Source organism: Chamaea fasciata, unplaced genomic scaffold, assembly GCF_029207755.1.
Source record: "Chamaea fasciata isolate MVZ Bird 193981 ecotype frontalis unplaced genomic scaffold, bChaFas1.0.hap1 SCAF_5, whole genome shotgun sequence".
NCBI classification, from domain to species: domain Eukaryota; kingdom Metazoa; phylum Chordata; class Aves; order Passeriformes; family Sylviidae; genus Chamaea; species Chamaea fasciata.
Window position 1 is genome coordinate 36217830 of NW_027094090.1, and position 20092 is coordinate 36237921.

Genomic DNA, 20092 nt, shown 5'->3' on the forward strand with positions numbered 1-20092 from the left:
GACCAGAGAAATGCCTGACTGAGGCTGAAAGGGTCAGTGGAGCACTGACTGATGTGGGCTGATGCAGTCTTTTTTCCTCTGTAATTTTTCCCAGTATAAATTCCAGTAGATTTTGGGCTTTGCATAGAAGGACATTTTCTGAGCTTTTTTTTTTTTTTTTTTTTTTTTTTTTGAATAGTGCCAGTATGATAAAGTCTGTCTGCAAACCACTGCTATATCCAGATGAAGGATGGATCACTTGGATTAAAAAGCAGCAATAGTTAGGCAGACTCAGAAAAATGTAATGTGCCAATCCCTGGGTTGGATGAACTGTACCCAGCTGCATGATACACAATGAAGTCAGTAATTTGTAGCGCTTTTCTTCCAAGACTGTACAGCACCAGTGTGAATACTGAGAGGTGCTGTGTGCAATCTTAACATAACATAAACTACAGCTTTATGCAGGTCCCTCATCAGCTCTTTGGGAGCCAACCTATAAGCTGGTATAGAATTGGAAAATGTGCTATCTGAAGCTTATCCATGTTTCTTCTGATACTTGTCTAGGGAGGGCCATCTCCATAGAAATTCAGTTAAGGTGAGACACACTATTTTATTTTCTATGAGTACCTGAAACCCTAGGCTATAAGCTCATAAAATGAGATTGCATGCAAGATGTTGATGGCCTAGGGGAAGTTTTGAACAACAAGGAGTCATTATCAGGATCTGGCTGAAAAAATGATTCATGATCTGATGTATTTTGAAATGGTCTTTGCAGAAAGACCAAAGGAGTTGCAAGCTTCAGAGGCAACACCCACGAAATCCATGTCTATGTTTATAACTGTGGACAAGTGGAAAACCAGGAATTTTTCCTAGATGTACACACAAGTTTTTTTTAGGAGCCCCATGCCTTTGCATTTTCTTCAGCAAAATGGCTATATATAACAGTCTGTATTTGAAACTAATTGCAGAGAGTAGCATTTGAGAACAAATTACTAAGTTAAAGCCTTCTTTGACCTGTATCTGGTCAAGGTATATTTTAGAAACCTGTCATTACTAATATTAAGAAGAGGTTAATCTGGTAATGTGAAGTTTCAGAATGACGGATGAATCAAGACACATGAGCTATTTAACGCAATACCTAGCTGCACCTTCTTATTGTAAGTCTCCAGACTGACATGCCCAAAGAGGAGGGGTTGCAAACCTCTCAATGCTTTGTTTCAGCAATGATGAAATTTGGAGGTGAATCTAGACAGCCTTAATTCCCATCAGTCATGGCTGTGCCAGTTCTTGGAGTGCTATTCCAACTTGGCTTAAAAGGAATCAGCCTCATGGCTCCTTACTAGCATGCATGTTAAACCTTTTACATCCCCTCTCTCATATTGACCCTTCAATTTATAGACTAATATTGTTGAAGTGAAACTGTGTGACTGACTCCCTCAGAAGGGATTGGAAGATCTCAGCCTGGGCAGTTATGTATTTGTTATCTGTACATCAAGAATGACGTTCCTGTGCTGTCACACACACACTGTCGTACCTCCCTCTTTAAAAGTGGCAGAGTGGGTTAGCCCAACTGCCTGCTATCCACCGCTTTTCTGAGAAAGCTTCACAAAAACCTTAACCTGTGAAACTTGTAACTATCCAACTGTATTTAATTAAAAATTATTAGAAATGTTTATAAATGGGACATACTGTACCACTTTATTCCAGGTAACTTCTACTCTGGAATCACATCTTTGCCTAAACGTCTCCCAGCACTGCTGACAGAAACTAACATAACTGAAAGGGCAGTACAGAGAGAGGGAAACACTGCCTATTTTACTAATCCCTGATACTGACAGCCTGCACAGAAAATCTTAAAAGCACTCAGGCACTTCCTTTTGTGCCCACTTTTAAAGGGTTTAATGAAACATACAGAAACTGACATTTTAAACCTGTAGCTTTGGATGTTATTTTGCCATGTCAGTTTTTTTTTTTTTTTTCCAAATCACATAGCAATAGTTTTCTACCTTTCTGCATCAAACTTCAGTCAACAAATAATGAAGGCTGTTTTCAGATAAAAAAAGTGTTTCTGTTCTTTGACCTGTTCTAACAGGTGGGCAGCCAAATATCACCACAGGAAATATGTGGCAATGCTAGTTACTGAGCAAAATCTTAGTCCTCCTAGGACATACAAACACAATTAGCAAGTGTATCAACATAGTCCTAATTTAAAATTGTTCAGATTAAAAACCTTTTTTAGAGTGTGCCGTAAGATAGAAATAAAGGCTCATTTCTTTCCTGAGGCAGTAGACCTGAATACAATCCTTCTATAGGAATATATAAGGAAGCTAATAAACTCCTTATACTGAAACTGGTAATCCTTAAACTGGTTTGAGTGTCAATAAATGTTCATTTGTATTCTGCAACAGAGTGCAAAATGATGTAACACTTCTTGAAGATGTCGAAGATTCAGGACAAAGAAAGATTAGGCATTTCCTCTTGAAGTAAAATGGCTAATATATCACATTTCATGAAACTCTTCAGATTTGCTTTGCTTATGCAAGAAGTGTAGGACTTGATTTTTATTTTTTGTTCTTTTTCTTCACTATGGAAAGTAAGGCCTTTATTCTGCGAATTGTTATGTATGCATTTAACTTGATGTACAGCATATATTCCCATAGATTCCACAGGACTGAATGCCAAAGATAGACACATCTGTGACTGCTTACAAGATTGGAGCTAAAGAGCTTCAAAAAAGAAAATGAACAGAGATAGTTTTTGAAGTATGCAAGCAAAATAAAGGGAACAGAGACGCTTTCAGACATTGATCTAGATCCTTGCTGTATATATTAATTCTGTGTGTTTGCAGATCCTATGTAGAAAAGTTCGGGCACAGGTAGAAAAAGTAGGCTGATTCGGTTTTCCAGACAGGGGTTCACTCCTAGGGGTACTCAAGCCAAGTGTTGCTGTATTATCGCAGGCAGCATTTAACAATCACCTCTTTAAATCCCTCCAGCTGAGGAGTGGGGGTTCAGCACCGGCAGGAAGGAGAGTAAGAGAGAGTCCTGGGGCCGCGGAGTAACGGCAGGGGGATTTCTGAAAGTACCAGCCAACGCTTACTGCGCGATTTTTTTTTCTGGGCATATTAATCCTATCGATTTAAGTAGGAGTATTTATCCTTTTCTGAGCTCCATCCTCACGTTAGTATGACAGCACTATTGTCGTTCAAGCACGTAGTCGGCGGTTCTTTATTAAGTCTCTATAAATATGACACAGTAAGGGCATTCAGTATTTACGTGGAGAGCACACGCATTCGTGTGTAATCCCGGGCAGTCCTGCGGCTCGGAGCCTTTGCAGCCTCCCCACTCCCGGCGAACCCGGCCCTCGCCCTCCGCCCGCCCCAGCCGGGGCTCCCGCCGCCGCCTCAGCGACCTCCCCCGGAGCCGCCGCGTGTGACACACCGGAGAAGAGCCTCCCTCGTCCCCGCGTCGCCCCCGCCCGCTCCCCCGGGGCGCCGCCGTCACCGCCGGCAGCCGGAGCAGCCGCTGAAGCCGAGGGGCGGCGGGGCTTGCCCGCCTCTCCCCCCTTTCCATCCTTTCCCTTCCCTTCCCTCGCCTCTCCCCGGTGCCTATATATAGCCGCCTCTGCTAGAGCCAGCCGGGAGATTGCTCTGTACCTGCAGGAGACAGGAAAGAGAAAATAAGAGGAACGACTCTCCGAAGCCTGACCCGCTACCAGTAAGAGGAGGTGGGGCCCGGCCCGCGCCGCTGTCCGGTGCCACAGCCCCCGGTGCCGGGCGAGCCCCGCGGGGACGGGCCGACCTGCGCGCCGGCGCCCCGGGGGCGCGCATGGCTCAGGCGCTGCCGGGGCCGGGCAAGGAGCCCGACCCCGGCCCCGGCGACTCGGGACGCGGGGCAAAGAGAGCTCCCTGCGGACGGCGGCGCTAGCGGGGGGGTCGGGGCGGCAGAGCCCTCCCCCTTGGCGCCGAGGTGCGCTCGGCGGCATGTGCTGAAGTGCCCCGCAGAAGCCACACAAGTTGCCTGCGCGGCGTGGCCCGGCGGCCGGACGGCGGGGAGCGCCCGCCGCCTCTTGACTGACCCGACCCGACCTCGTCCCGTTCCCCTCCCCGAGGGCTGCTGCTCCCCCGCGGGGCTCCCGGCGGCCAGGGTGATGCGGCTCGTCGGGAAGTGAGAGACGGTGCGTCCCACGCGGGCCGAGGGCCCCCCTGCCTCGGAGTCTCCCATGCTTTCGGGGCCCCCTCGGGTGGCGGCGGCCCCGCGGGAGGCGGGGGCGGCGCTGCCGTGATGGCCCTGGAGGAGAAGCGCCCGCCCGTCACCCCCATGATGATCGAGGAGGAGGCCGCCTTGCGGAACGGCAGCCGGGGGCTGCCGCCGGGACCCTGGGCCGAGGCGGCGGGGCCAAGACCCCGCACCACGGAGCGGCACATCGCCGTGCACAAGCGCCTGGTGCTGGGCTTCGCCGTCTCCATCCTAGCGCTTCTGGCGGTGACCATGATCGCCGTGCTGCTCACCGTCCGCTTCGAGGAGTGCGGCGGCGCCGCCGCCGACGGTCCGCCGCGGGCCGGCGGCAACGGGAGCCTCTCGGGGGCAGCCCGGCAGCCGCCCGGTGCGGGGCAGCCCCCCGGCAGGCCGGAGGAGGAGGCGCGGGGCGGGGAAGCGGCGGAGGAAGAGGAGGAGGAGGAGGAGGAGGAGTGGCAGCGGCGGCGGGAGCTGCCGCCCTGGGCCCGGCCGCGGCTGCCGCGGCACCTGCGGCCGCTGCATTACAACCTGATGCTGTGCGCCTTCATGGAGAACTTCACCTTCAGCGGGGAGGTTAACGTGCAGCTGGAGGTGCGGAACGCCAGCCGCTACATCGTGCTGCACGCCCACCGTATGCACATCGAGGCGGTCCGTGTGGCCGAGGACAAGCTGGCCGGCGGTGTGCGGGTGGCCCGCACCTTCTTCTATCCCCAGACCCAGGTGTTCGTCGTGGTCCTCAACCGCAGCCTGGAAGTGCAGAGAAGTTACAACCTTAAGATCATCTACAGCGCCCTCATCGAGAACGAGCTGCTGGGCTTCTTCCGCAGCTCCTACGTCCTTCACGGCGAGCGAAGGTAGCGGAGGGGCCGAGTCGCTTCAAACGCAACTCGGTCCGAAGTTGGCGGCCCCCGCGCCGAACTTCGGGTAGGGCGGCGCTAGGACCCGGCGGCCGCCGCGCCGCCAGGCGGGTGATGCCGCGGGCTCCGCGCTGCCCGGCCCCGGCGGTCCCGCCGAAGGCTGCGGGTCTCGGCCGGCTGCCCGGGGAGGGGGCTACGGCAGGGGGAGCGGCCGGCCGGCTGGTAAGCGCGGACCAGGCCTCGCATCCCCCGCCACCTCTGTCTGGACATCTCTGTAGGGCTCGGCTGTCAGGGCAGAGATGCGGAGGTTCTCGGGGACCGCGAACCCTTTCCCGCTCCAAGCCACCGGCCGGTGTCGTGAGACAGCCGTGAGAGCGGCTGGTGGGCGGCCGAGGCTGAGGCACTAGGCGGGAGCGAGCGTGGCGGGCGGAGCTGCCTCGGGCTGCGGGGCGGTCCGGGCTGGGGCCGTGCGGGAGGCCGGGCCGGGGTTAGCCGGGGCCGCCGGCAGGTGAGCGGAGCGCTCCGCCTGCGCGCCCCGCCTGGGCGGGGAGGGCTGCGGGGAGCGGGCGGCGGGCCGGGAGATGCCCCAGCGCAGCTTGGGGACGGACGGGTGCAAGGAGCAAACTTGCAAGGGTGGCACCCGTGAAGCAGACCGTCCGCTCGGTCCTTGTCAGGGCAGGCCCGGAGCGGAGACTCCGGGTCTGTTTCACACAGGCTCTGTGTCCGGCTGCCGCGTGCCCTTGTGTGACAGAGCCATGTCAGGTTACAAATAGCAGCGTGTGGGGCAGCGAGACTTCTGTTTTGTTTTTATTCTATTAGGTAAAGCAGAAACCTGGTGGGATGCGTTTTCACATAAGTTGAATACGTTTACGCTTGCTGCAGCTGGGTCGCTGAAGATTTACACCCTGTGACCGCGCAAAACCTGATACGTTTGCGGGCAGAGCGAGATTCAGTCTTGATCTGTATTTACTCATGTGGTTAAAGCCCCTTGGGTCCCCCTCGAGGCCCCTGTTGCAGGCAACCCTTGTAGGCAGGGTTACTGTGGAGGATCCCGTTTAGCTAGATACAGAGGCTTTATTTTTAAAGAAGGTGTTTTCTAACAACATTGAGGCTTTGTAATGGAAAAGAAGGTGGGATAGACTTCTTGATAGTTCTGGCATGGTTTATAATGGTAGAATTGGATTCTTTTTAACCTGTTCTTTCTTGAAATATCTGTGCTGTGACAGGTTTTCTTTTCCTGAATCTTACTGTTTTAGATTGTGAAAACAATCTTAAGTGAAACAAAGATTTTATAGTTGGAAGAACTGGGCAAAAATATTAAGACATGAAAAGCATCCTCACCAACTGAATTAAGTCAAATTAAGTCAATTTTCATTACTGTGATTACTGACAATTTAAGAAAGCCTGATATGAGGACTGCAAGCAGGATCAAAGTTAAGTTCTTGGAATTTGTCATCACAGTGAAATAAAAAGGAAATTTGAAAAAAGCACAGTTGTAAGAAAAGGTGCGGATAAAACACCTTTTTTCGTGGTTGACTGAATGTTTGGGGTAATTGGAAGTTCTTACAGACCTGTGTTGAAATGGGCAGATCAGAAAACAAAATACCGTTAACAGCAGGGGGTATAATTCACTTTACAAATCTGAGAAGTTATTTAAGCTGTTATTATTCTCGTGTACTTTGACTCTGTGTAGGAATAATTGAACTGTCAAATAGGTGTGGCAGTGACATTTCTCCAGAGTTACTGTACTACACTTCAATACCAATCCCCTAGTTAAGATTTAGAAACCATCACCAACAAAAAAAGGTCTATTCACTGTTTCAGTCATCAGGATAGTTTAAGACACAGAGTGGAAGGCAATGGTGAAATGTTTTTCTCAGTGCTCTGTGTGTAACTTTTCAGACATAAATTACTTTGTTTTTAATACGTTTAAGTATAGTGATGGGCAGAATACTTACCTTACGTAAGGTAGCCTTGCTGTATTGAAATCAGTGGCATGTTTTTCCTTTACACCAGCTCACATATTTCTGTCAGTAAAACATTTTTAAAGCTGTAGTCATTGCATGGTTGTAGTTTCCGGTATTAAAGAGAAAAAGTGTTTTTTTCCTTTTCAACTGTCACAGGCTTAATGACTCACTATAGTGTAAAGTGAATAATACCCGTTCTAAATCAGGGGACTTTTTTGATCAGAGAGTGCTCTTACAGTAACAATTTGCATTCTGATTAATAACCCATTTTTTAAAATATGATACAAATAGCAATTTTTAGTCCTCAAACATGGCCAGCTTCTGTTATGATAGACAGACTTGCACGCTCTAGGAGACCTTGCTGTTCCAGCAGGGCTTTGATTTTTTGACACCTTTTGTTCAATTAAAATACAGCAGCCTCATTGGAGTAGTACTTGCTGTAAAAGGGTCTAAACCATCATTTTTCAGTTTTGTTGTACATGAGGAGCCGATAACTCTGCTGTGAGGTGTCACAAACATACCAATGCTTTCACTTTATGATTTTTTCCCCCTAAAGTTAGTTCCTCTGGCCTTCACAGGTGAATGTTGTAAATCAGCCTGAAATGTAAAGGCTGCGTAAAAGTATTTATTTTCTGACTGAAATCTTTCCTATGGTACTTGAAATGTATAATCCAGGTGATATGCTACAAATTTACTTTGCATTATGTGCTAGAATTTGCTGACAGTAATCAACAGAAATACAATACAGAGCTACTGTAGAGTACTGTATGAGTATGCAGGCGTAATATGAATGAACCTTAAACTTTGGCGTAAGTTAAAAGGAAAAAGATCTTCTATCACGCAGACAAAACAAAGACATATTCTTTAGTCTTGTAAAAACTAAGATGTCAAAATTGATAAGGTTGTTGAGGAAACACGTCTTCCTTTAATAGACAAGATGCAATTAAAACATCTGCAAGTTTCTGCCATGGGTATTCTGAGAAGACAGACTGTGAGCCTGTCATTCCCTCAAGTACAGCTTTTTATGGTGATATTTTTGGGAACAGGAGATAAAAGTGTTGGTATCCAGAGAGGTATGTAAAGGGAAGGATGAAACAGTCAACCTGTCCCTTCACTTTTGGCATGCTGTAGAAGTCTGCTTGTTTTACTTGAACACAGAGTGAAATAGATAAACAGAGACAATGTTTTGGGTTTAGCTTGTTTGTTTTCTTTAAAACTAAATGGTTAGGTTTTTTTAAGCAGTTTTAAGATTTTGTTTGTTTTGCTTCATGGCACAACAAGCAATTCGTTCGATAGTAATGCACATGTTATAAATATCACTATTATTGGTATTTGATGTATTTTTAGTATGAAATATTGACTGCCCTGTGTTTGCCCAGTTATGCCTATGTGGATATATCTGTCTATCTGTGAAACCACAGAAGATGAAGAGTTTACCAGGGTTTATTAGCTGGGGATGAAGGGATTGTTTCAGTGGCCTAATATGTAATAAAAGATGACTGATAAGATCTCTGAGAAGTGGGCTGAAGATGTGGAGAGGGGACAAGGGGAAGCTTCCTTATTTAGAGTATCACAGTATGACCAGTATTTCCTAAGTATGTGTTTACATGTGTGTTGGAGCTCATGAAAATTAATTGCAGAGGAAAGTTCATCATTCTTGCTTTATTAATAACAGGCCAGTACGGTTTTCCATGCTCACTTGAAGCTTCTGTTGATGTCTGTAGCAGTTTAGAATGTGCCTAGATTGCAGAATCAGGTCCACTTGAAATACTTTGCATATAAATTAAGTTGCTTTGGTTCATTTAATTGGCTGATTTGCCTTTGTTGCCGTGGTGCAAATCCACTGATAATACGGGATTCTTTTTGGATTAACACTGGGATATCTGGCACCAATTTTTTACCTTAGATTTAGCAACCTTATCCAAAATGATGGTTTTAATAATCCATGATTTCTAATGAAACAAGACAAATATAATGAATTCCTTCACTAATTTTCAGCCAAAAAAGGCTTTTTATTTTAGAAAAAAGACTGGTAGTAACTGCTCCAGTGGAGGAAAATTTTTTAAAGTTTTTAAAAAGTCATCCTTATTTGCAAGAGGTGATAATTCACTGGAAAATATATATCTAGCTCTGTCATGCGCTATAGCAGGAAAAAGGTGTAACATTTCAATAAACTTATTTCTTCATTGCCTCCAAGATATGTGTAAAATCCAAAAAGTTTTAGAAGAAGTTAATTAGAGACTTTATTTTCCCTATGGGCTACGTATGTTTTTTGTTCCATCAGTGTTAGTGTCATATTGCAGATTAATGGTTATAGAACGACTAATAATAGGTGCCACCATTTTCATTACATCAAAGATATCCACCCATCCTTTTCCCTCAGAGGAATAACAGATGATTAGTCAGCCTCTAAAATTTTCATAAAGGTTTGCCTGGTATCTAAAACTGCACAGTTTTTTCCACAGATGAATCCTTGGAAAGTAAGACATGAATCAATACCATTCAAAAAGCCTACATACATGCTACCTTCACATTTAATTGGTTGGCCCATGGTAATTTTCTCGTTCTACATGTCTCCAGAAGGTACTCTTACCAAACTCCATAATTCAACCTTTTAAGTGTAGCTTCTTGTTTCTGCAAAAAGATCATGGGTTTTCTCCAAATGTGTAAATATAAGTCTCCATCTCGAAAGCTTTCTATTCTGTGTCTGGATCAAAATTTATTTAGTTCCAATGAAAACAGCTACAGGTTTTATTGTCAAGCTAAAGCCTTCCCATTCTTCCCATATGTGCTTAATAGATACCTTTACCTCCTTCAGAGATGTTTTCAGAATTTGACCCATTAACTGAGAACATGGATTTGCTCTCTGTAAAATACACCAAAAAAGAAAGGCACATGTAGAAGAATGGTGAAATACTTTGTGGTGGTTTAATCGTTTGCTAGCATTTGTGATTCTGCAAAGCTCACGGAATGTTTTTTTTTTTGGATGTGCACAGACACAGCAGTGCTATATAGTACTGTATCCCAGACCTACATGCAGCTGGTAGAGAAGTAATCAGCAGTGGAAAACAATGACCCTCCTGAGTGCACTGTGTGGCTGTGAGTTCTCATGCCCCAAGAAAGGTAAAGCGCCCTGTCAGTGTTTCAGGGCAGAGTGAATTCCCTGAAGGCTGTTAAACCCTGGTTTGAACTGAGTGTGCTTATTTTACGTTGTATAACCAACAGTGGCTCCCTTTTTTCCCCACATATTGATGAACAATACTGCTAGAACCTGAAGTTTGATGCAAGGTGAGGGTTGATTTATTTAACGTCAGTGTGGTGTCTACAAATTTGTAAGAAATTTGTGGACTATGAATTTGTATCTATTGCATTGCACTAGAGGTAGTAAGAAAATGGTCAAGCAGTGTTCAAACACTGTGTATTTTGTACAGCTGTAATTTTTTCCTCCTTTAAACCACAATGGTCAAGCAGTGTCTTATTCGGTATGTCTATGAATCAAGTGCTAGGCACAGTTAGTAATCAATTTTTATTTTTGTTTCCTGCTTTTCTAGGTTTCTTGGTGTTACGCAGTTTTCTCCTACTCATGCCAGAAAAGCCTTTCCTTGCTTTGACGAGCCTATCTACAAGGCCACGTTCAAAATCAGCATCAGACATCAAGCGACTTACTTATCTTTGTCCAACATGCCAGTTGAAACTTCTGTTTTTGAAGAAGATGGTTGGGTTACAGATCACTTTTCACAGACCCCTCTCATGTCCACCTATTACCTGGCTTGGGCAGTGTGCAATTTTACATACCGGGAAACTGTCACCAAGAGTGGAGTAGTTGTAAGTATCTCTAATGTACCAAATCCATTTCATTATCTTGAAAACCCTCACTTTTTGTAAAGGGATTGTACCAGCAAATGCTTAAAATATTTTCTTGATTAGTATTTTTAAAATTTGCTGATCTGTTTAATGATTATGTGTATTATTTGGGACCTTTCCTGGAGGTTTGTCTGACGTTTTTGGTTGTCATGTGCCTTTTCTAAATGGTTAGCTTAGTCGGTGTAGTTATCTGATGAAATTTTAAACTGACAGACATGCTGTTAAACTACACTTTGGTTTTCTTGGGAAGTTTTTTCTTGTTTTCCTGTACCCTTTTCATTACCAGTGTTCATGAGATTATTAAAGCGGTAATACTGGTAAGATTTCCAGTCTCCTTCCTTTGATACTGGTGTGTCCCTTGGTGTGCTGTATGCTGGCTCAGGAGGCTGATACAGTAATTTCTCTCTTAGATCTTTCACTCAGGAGCAGGACTTTGCAACCTATCCACTTCTTGAGGTTGATGGAAGCCCTCAGTTTCTGGAGCTGGTTTTTGCAAGTATGGCATGATTCCAGGAGTAAAGCCTTGAAAAAAAACCAAGAGAGAAAATCCTTTATTTATGTCAGTTTTGGTTTTGTGTACAAATATCAAGCTCTGAACTATGTAACAAGCCAAAACATACATGAGAAATGCCGTCAACTTAATAGAATATTTCACAGCACTGTCGTCTTGATTTTTCAGGTGAACATACAGAGAAGCCCTTCCTACTTGTTAGTGTGAATAGCAAAGCAGAGCTGGTTCTGGAAGTAGAGGACTAGATAACAGTTTGAGCTGTGAACCTGAGCAAAGGGGTGTTTTTACCTTATACTTTGGCAAATGCCATGTGATTTTGTGCTGTAGCCTGGGGGCACGAGGAAGGGCTGCAGACTGCTCATATCAGGAAATATCCCCTTAAACGCTTTGAGTCAGTGTAAGCATTGTGCTGCAGTGGAGGGAGCTGATCCGCCTTCTCAGAGCCAAAGGTATTCTTGGCCTTCCTGGTGCCAGCCATCAGCTCTGTTACCGCCATATGATCTGGCTGAAAACTGACCTGAAAAATAACTGAAAATGTGGTAAGTTTTCAGCCAAAACAGTTCACTGATCTGACTTTTTGTGCTACTGGCAGAGTCCTAGCATGGATTTGAGGCTTTGCTGATGGAAGGTAGACCCAGGACAGCACTGGCATATCTCATTTAAGCCATCCTGAAGGGATCAACAAATAAGTCTTTTTTTTTTTTTACTGGAACAGCTGGGTAGGACACTGGAGACCATTCTTCATCCCTTTTATACCATGACCAGCAGACTGTGACACTATTCTTTGGCACCACACGAGGAGGAAATATGACTAGGAAGTGGTTGTCCTGAGGTGCTTTAACCTATAATGATATGGGAACTGCTGAGACCTATGTAATAGTCATAGGATCATAGAACAGTTTGGGTTGACAGGGACCGTAAAGACCACCTAGTTCTGAATCCCCCTGCCACAGGCAAATGCGCCTTCCACTAGACCAAGTTGCTCAAAACCCGTATCCACCCTGGCCTTGAGCACTTTCAGGGATGGGTCATCCACAGCTTTTCTGAGCAAACAGTTCCAGTGTATCACCACCCTTGCAGTAAAGAATTTCTTCATAACACCTAATCTAAACCTGCCCACTTGTTTTGAAACTGTTACTCCCTGTCCTGTCACTATTATTGGCATAATCAGTTATTTGAAACGTGGGGGATGGACCTCAGGACCATCAGTTTGAAACACGCAACCTACTTCTTTAGCTAATTTTCTCGTAGTATTGTTTAGAGCTCATATCCTGTAGATGTTTGCTGCTTGAATATATTCTATGCCTTGAAAAGAGAGGCCCACTTCAGTCTTGTCAAACACTTTATGCTGTTCTTGTGTTTCCCAAAACTGTTCTCAAGACTTTCTATTTACCTGGAATCTGAAGAAAAAAACCCAAGTATTCTTTTGTTAGAAATTTGTGGTTATAAAGAGCCTTATAGTTATGCTTGAGTCTGTTGGTTCAGCACATGTAGGAGATACATGTATATCCCTTCCACCAGCTTGACAGTACCACTGTACAGAACTTTGCCAACCATTATGAAAATTAGTAGGTTAATCTTTGTGAAAACTTGGAAGACCAAAATCCTATATAGATTGAGATTGTCTCTATCCCATGAAATTGTTTGGTTAGTCTAGAGGTTTAGCTCTTGTTTTTTTTTTTTTAATAAAGCCCTTACAACAGAGGTATATTAACGCCCAGGAATACTGAAATAATTTGCACTGGGTTAAATATATCTTACTATTTTTCAGTTCCATTTGGGATCTGATCATCTTTTATCATGGTTCAGTTTTGTTGAAAGAGTGTCTTTTAAGGTATGAACTCATGGCAAGTACTTCAGTTCAGAGCTGCATTCTTTCAGATGAATTGCTGAGGTAATCCATCATTTTGAGTCTCTTATATTGCAGTGCCAGGAGTTCATGGACACTACTGAGTGAATTTGAAATTATCTGAATCCTTGCACACAAAATTTCAAATTTCTTGGTTTCCTTCAAAGCCACTTTTTACTAAAATATAGTTACCCTCATATCCATGACAGTTAACTTAAATACATAATAAGTTTGCTTCTAAAAATGAATGGATTTTCATGAAAATTACCCAAACCTTCAGCTGAAGCATCTTGTTAGGCTGTTTCTTATATTGGTCAATCTTCATTTTAATTAATGCAGTGTATATTATATTTGTTTGTGGACACCTAAAATACTCCAGCTTGCATATAGTTTTGCTTTTCTTTTGACACTTCCACAAACTTGGTTTTTGTTCACAAAACATTTTGGGGGCAGTGGGCTGTCCCTTCAAATTTTGACAGCATGCTAATGATTATAATCTCACTTCTCTTCCAGCTGACCAGTATTAATAAAGTGCTGTGGTCAAAGGTGGATAAACTCTGAGGAACAGAAGTAGCTATAAGATGAAAAGCAGATTTTTTCCCTCAAAATTGCTTAAATGTTAACTGTTCATTTTTTCTCAAAGAATGCCACTGACCTCAAAAATTAGTTTAAACCTAAGAATGACATTCAATACAAGTCAAGTTTTAAATAGGAACTGCCTTTTGGAAAGCTTAGGTAGCCAGTCAAAATACTTATGTGGCTATAGAGTATATAATTCTTGCATGAAGGTGTTTTGTATTTCATACACTAAAATTAATTGGGAAAACGGAATTAAGACAAGCAGTTCTTTTTTGGGAGCATCCTATAGTGGATGTGAACCATTATCACATCCATAACTCTTTAGTCCATATGGGTCTGATCCAAATCCCTTCCAGATCAGGTAATGTAAAAGCAGAGCTGACGTTTTATGTATTACAAGTATATAATGTTATTCAGGTTCAGCTGGGGTTGCAGGAAATCACTGCATCTGCCTTTGTCTTTAGGCAGGGACTTTATTCCTGTGGGAAGGACAGTGGTGCAGTTATCTATGCTGCTATGGACTAGGGAGCAATGTAGTTCTGCCACGGTGGTGCCCCAGGTAATGCTGTTTTGAAGGGAGGAGGGGTGCCCTTGCAGGCAGGCTTAGCTGATCAGTGTATGGCTCTGCTAGCAGTTGTACCAGCTGCAGCTGGGGAAAATCATGGGATCTGTATACTGTCATCTTTGAACAGTACAATAATCCAGAAAACTCCACTTACCTCCACATGCTTTCTTGCTTCTAGTTTTATGTTGCTTTTCCTAATCATGCATCATATGTTCTTTGTCAATAATTCCTAAAAGCAAAATATTGCTCGTTGGATTATGTTGTCTGTCACATCATCTCTGTGTCTCTTTCCTTCGTTGTTGCCTTTATTTGTGCTTTCAATCCACCAGGCCTTTTCCTACTATTGCTTTATTTTTTTCCCTGCTTGGATTAGTGCTTCTATTCTCCAAACCCTCTGTTTCTCATTCCTTTGTCAGGTGAACATGGAAAACTTGCTATTTCCTGCATGGCTTTTCAGTGTCTCTTAAGTTATTTTAATTCATTTTTTTCCCTGTAAATTCTTTCTCTTTTTGAGTTAGTGGAAGGAGGGAGTACATAGTGTATCAGTGGAGATGCTTGTGTTGCTGGAAAAGATGTTTCTGGGAGATTCATCTTCTACTATTCTTCCTTTTTGCTGTGGATGGGATGTGGAGATAGGTATGGAAATAAAATGCCAACTGGCAGTGCTAAAGTGTTTTTCTTGTCAGGGGGAGTATCTGCTAAAAACAGAAAAAGCAAGTGTATGGAAGGGAGTGAAGTCAGGAGGAATTGTGGGTGCAGGGGTTAAAGAGACAAGTGCAGACAGTACCAGAGCAGATGGGAACGAGCAGCTGTGAAGGAAAATGGCTATCTAGCTGTGTGGTGGTGAGTGGGAGGAGAAATGCTGAAAGAAGGCAGTACCCAAAGGGGAATTTTGCGTGGTTTCACTTTTCCAACCCCTGCTTCTATTTCAAAGTGGTGGCAGCACCTTTTGCAGGACTGGCAGTGTTTGCGTGACAACAGCTGGGACAACTGCTCAGGGTAGGACCTCTGTTGTCTGACTGAACCAATGCGCATTCCATTTTGAAGAGACCTTTATGACGAGGTGTGTCTTGGTTTCAGCTGTATTAAAAGTTATTGTAGTGCCATCGATGCTGAGTACTTTGTCATGATACAGACGCCTTAAGGCTAAGAAAGGTCTTAACTAATTATACCAGAATAAAGTCAACCTTTACTGGGTTTCTTGTTTTGGTATTTATCTAAGATGTAATTAATGTTCACAAGCTTTACAGTACATTTAAGTCTTACCCTCGCCAATGAGGAGCAGCTCTAATAAACTGGCTAAGGGAAAGTAAGATAATTGCTGTTTCTGTAGTGCTTTCTGGCTTGCAGAGAGCCTGCATAAAGGTCTTGGCATTGAATTCTCTCAGGCATGTGCTTGGGGAGCTCAGTCAGTCAGTTATGTTTGGCTTAATGTAACTAAAAAAAGTATAGTAGTCTCAAAAATGGCATCCATGTAGTAGTGGTTGCTTGATTCTGCGCAAGTGAAAAAATTATTTTTGTCCAGGAAGAGCTAATGAGCAGAGTCATGTAAGCAGATCTGGGTCAGAATCAGTAGATGTCCAGCAGCTCATGTTGGTTTACTTCCAGCATGGGACCATGGTTTTATTCACATCCTTAAGACAAGGTGATTGGATATAGTACAGTGCTTCCAGCTGGACAGCTGTCTTGGGCATTTCCTTGTCTGAAGTGTGGTGATCAGTCTGAGGAGACTAAAGTGCTGACTTTCAGTAATAATCTAAGAAAAAGAAAAAAAAACCCCATGTTGAACAGCAGAATAACTTTTTTCACAGTGAGTTTTGTCATTTGTTAGTTGCTAGAAAAAACTGAAAATATCAGTCTTGTTTAAAATAACTACGCACTGACTATGCAGTTCGGCCAGTAACTTTTACATAATTATTTTGTATTTGAAAAATGTATTAATATTTTTATCGAATAGCGAGAATGACCTCAAGACTAAGCAATTTCTGTCAGTTAATGACTACCTGGGTTAAGGCCTGAGGCTCTTCCTTAGGACCTCTCTTCAGCTGATGGTAGTAACTGCCAGCAAAGTCTCTTCATCAGTTATTATTTATTAATCGGTATTGAAGCAATTATACATGAGATAATTCTTTGTGGGTGAGCATATTGGTTACAGCAGAATGGTTTTGCTATCAAAAGTAGAACTGGTCTTCAATTAAAATTTTCTTCCTCTGGAACCTGAATTTAAGTCCAGCTCCAGAGTTCTGCACTACTTTTGAAGTCCTGCAAAGTAACTTTTGTTAGCCCATCACTGACCACTGGGAGGCCACACGTTTATCTGATAAACAGGTAACAGCTAACACAGGAAGTACCAGGCATATTTCTAAAGCCTAGTATGATGCAGACTTGTACTGTTTAATCTTTATATGTCTGTGAATCTTATAATGGTACACATTTGTTTTTGCTTTTTATTACTAATGTCCCAGACTTGCCTTCTTCAGAACAGCTTTCATCGAACAGTTAAAAATAAAATGCATGTTAGGTAGAGTGTATTGGGAAGTATGCAATTACATTGAGCTTGAAAAGCACACATGGTTATAGATAGGTGTGTTTGTGCTTTCTTTTTTGTGTGTGAAATTTTCTCTGTAGTAACAACAGGCTTGTTCTGAAACTATCTTTTACTCAGTTCAGTGCTTACTACTGTGAATTATTTTAAGTGGGAAGCTGTGTTATAATACAATAGGAATCCAAAGAAATTGTAGCGTTTTCAGATTCTCCGCATCAATATTTACCCGTTCTGTTTCAGATTTGTATATTGAAAGTAACTTCTAGTTTATTAATTTTTAAATAGTGTAGCTACAAATCATGCTACAAACAAACAGAAACCTATGTAATCAGCATCCACGCTAAACTGAATATGCCAGGGAATTTGTTAAAAACATAAATTGCAAACTTGCACTCCATTGTTATTGATTTCTGGTTGAATTTGCAAGTTGAATGCACTGGGAAAACACTGTACATCTATTGTGCTTACTGCTTTAAAAATTACTCTCCATCAGCACTTGTAGTACATGCTGTATTTAAATGTGATATTTGTTTTACTAATGTCAATGCCCAGGTGCACTCTGCAAATAATGCTATTGAATTGAAAGACTTGAGTTTGCAAGCATTGTTTTGTTTTGTTTTAGGCTAGGAAGATCACCTGTAAGTATCTGGGGGCAGTGGTGTACTTCGTATGTAGTAGCAAGAAGACTGTCAAAAAGCACAAATCAGTTTCTTAATTTGTGGCTGTTTTGTAGGTTTATGGCTTGCTGAAATTACAGTGAGGAGAGAGAGGCAGCACGATTCCTGGCCTGATGGTTGTCAGAACAGCTTCCTAATCGTAGTCATGTACATTCAAGAGCAGTTCAGCCTGTAGCTGCTTCATTTGGGGTCTCTGCTGGCTAATGTAAGAAAAGAAAGGTCTGAGACTTAGCATTTCCCACTCCTTCCCTGCCGTTTGCCCAGAGGAGAGCAAAGTGCCTGCAGTTTCTCCTGCTTCCCACATTATGAGCAAGGAAAGGAGGGAGATAGAAGAGACTCTATTTCCCTTCCCTTTCATGTGCTAATGAGCATATGCTTAGTAGTATGTGCTATGACAATGCAACTCATAGTCAAGACTGAACACTTGAGCTGCACTCTGCGTTTTGCACTATGTTGTTTCATGTCTCCTTATGCTTCTTATGTTGTGCTGTCATACTCGACTTCATTAACTCGTTCGTTTATCCTTGGCATCAACATGAATTCTGCTTTCTGACATCCAAGGAAGTAGCAGGAGTCTATTAGTGTGTTTCTGTAAGAGTCATGCTTTTGCTATAAAAGTAAAAACGATGTGCCAAATAATCTGTAGGAGGTATCTCACTCCAGAACAACGTAAAGGTGAACACATTCCTGCACCAGCCTGAACATCTGTCAGTCAAGCCAGTGCTTTCCTGCGTACCTACTGTAGTAACTCTGCTCTATTGCAGTGAAAATGGATTACAGACTTAGTTGACATCTAGCTGAGTGGCAGATACAGTATTTGTTGATGGAGAAGAGTGATGTGTGCTTTTATATATTTATGGACCAGTGTCTCCTCCTGGGTTTAGGTAAATTTTAATCGTATTTTTCTTACAGGAACAAGAAATTTAGCCTGTTTGTTCCCAGTTTTTATAGCCAGTGGTGGGAAAGTAACCACTCATTTTGGAGATTCATGCGTGTTGCTAGTCCAAGCCATCCTTTTTGGGGACAGTCAGTCAGGTGTCTGTACTGTTCACCTTTTAGGCCTGTTTTTGTGTTGGAAAACCTGCACAAATGCCGCCTTATTTTTGCCTTTGTCCCACTATTTTTTGCTGCCTGGAGGTTTATAGTATTTACCCCCATTTGTACTGGTAGAATATCTTGCCAATTTGATTTTCTTCTAAGGTATTATAGGTTTGACAGATCACTTTTGCTCTTCCGGTGAGGTACTTTCACACTTTGGTATCTTTTTTGAAAGTTTTTGTTAATCAGGTGCTGGAATAGAATGAGAAGCTGGAAAGCAGTGCTGTGGAAAGAACCTTGGGGGTCCTGGTTGATGTCAAATTGAACATGAGTCAGCAGTGCCCTGGCAGCCAGGAAAGGCCAAGCCTGTCGTGGCCAGCTGGGCAAGGGAGCGAATTGTCCTTGTCTTGCTCTGCTCTGCACTGAGGCAGCCTCACCTCAAGTCCTGGGGGCAGTTTTGGCTGCCACAATATAAAACAGATATTAAACTTTTAGAGAGTGTCCAAAGAAGAGCTGTGAGGATGGTGAAGGGCCTTGAGGGGAAGCCTTGTGAGGAGTGGCTGACATCACTTGGTCTGTTCAGCCTGGAGAAGAGACTGAGGAGAGACCTCATTTTATCTTCAACATTATCATGAAGGGTAGCAGAGAGGAAGGTACTGATCTCTTCACTCTCATGACCAGTGACAGGACTCGAGGAAATGACATGAAGCCGAGTCAGGGAGATTTAGGTTGGATATCTGGAAAAAGTTTTTTCCCTGAAGTGTGCTTGAACACTGCAACAGGCTCCCCAGGGTCACAGCACCAAACCTGACAAGAGTTCAAGAAGCATTTTTACATTGCTTTCAGGTACTTGGAGTGATTCTTGGGGATGGTGCTGTGCAGGGCCAGGAGCTGGACTCAGTGATTCTGTGGGATCCCTTCCAACTCAGCATATTCTGTAACTTTGTAAATATGCTTTTCCAGGGTCTAGCCTCCATGGCTTCACATGTCCTTTCCTGCTACTCTCCAGGGGTGTTGTTTGCACAGGACGAACTGCAGCAGTGGAAATAGCGAGGCTGATTGACTGCCTTGCAGGCAATGCTCTCATTCTCAAGTTTATTCCATCTCGTAGTGATTGCTGTGACTGTCCAACTGCTCGAGCTGGGCACGTGGCCCCATCCCCTGGCACGCCTCTCATGCGCTGGGGTGGGGACAGGTGCCAGAGAACCAGCTCTGTTGGCATGGTTCCACTGAATGGTACCCCTAGGAGATCCTCTGCTGCTCCTGCCTGGCAGCTTTCTGGCTGCTGCATGCTGTTGAGACCTAGCAAGAGCAGTTAGAAATGAGAACTGAGCGTGTTATCTTTGTATTTGGAGCAGCATAATTTGAAAGCAGATTATGTTTCTCTTTGAAGGGTAAATGACCTAAAGTTTATTAAAAAAAG

The 20092-nt window shown here is 43.7% G+C and overlaps 1 protein-coding gene across 1 annotated transcript in view; it reads left to right on the plus strand.

Annotated features, from left to right (window-relative positions):
* Positions 1–4059: 4059 nt before the first annotated feature.
* Positions 4060–20092, plus strand: part of TRHDE (thyrotropin releasing hormone degrading enzyme) — a 213232-nt gene continuing 197199 nt past the window's right edge. Inside the window, exons 1-2 of the mRNA XM_066183262.1 lie at positions 4060–5071; positions 10593–10866. Of these exons, the coding sequence (XP_066039359.1) occupies positions 4263–5071; positions 10593–10866 (1083 nt within the window). The 5' untranslated portion in view covers positions 4060–4262. The remainder of the gene's footprint in view (positions 5072–10592; positions 10867–20092) is intronic.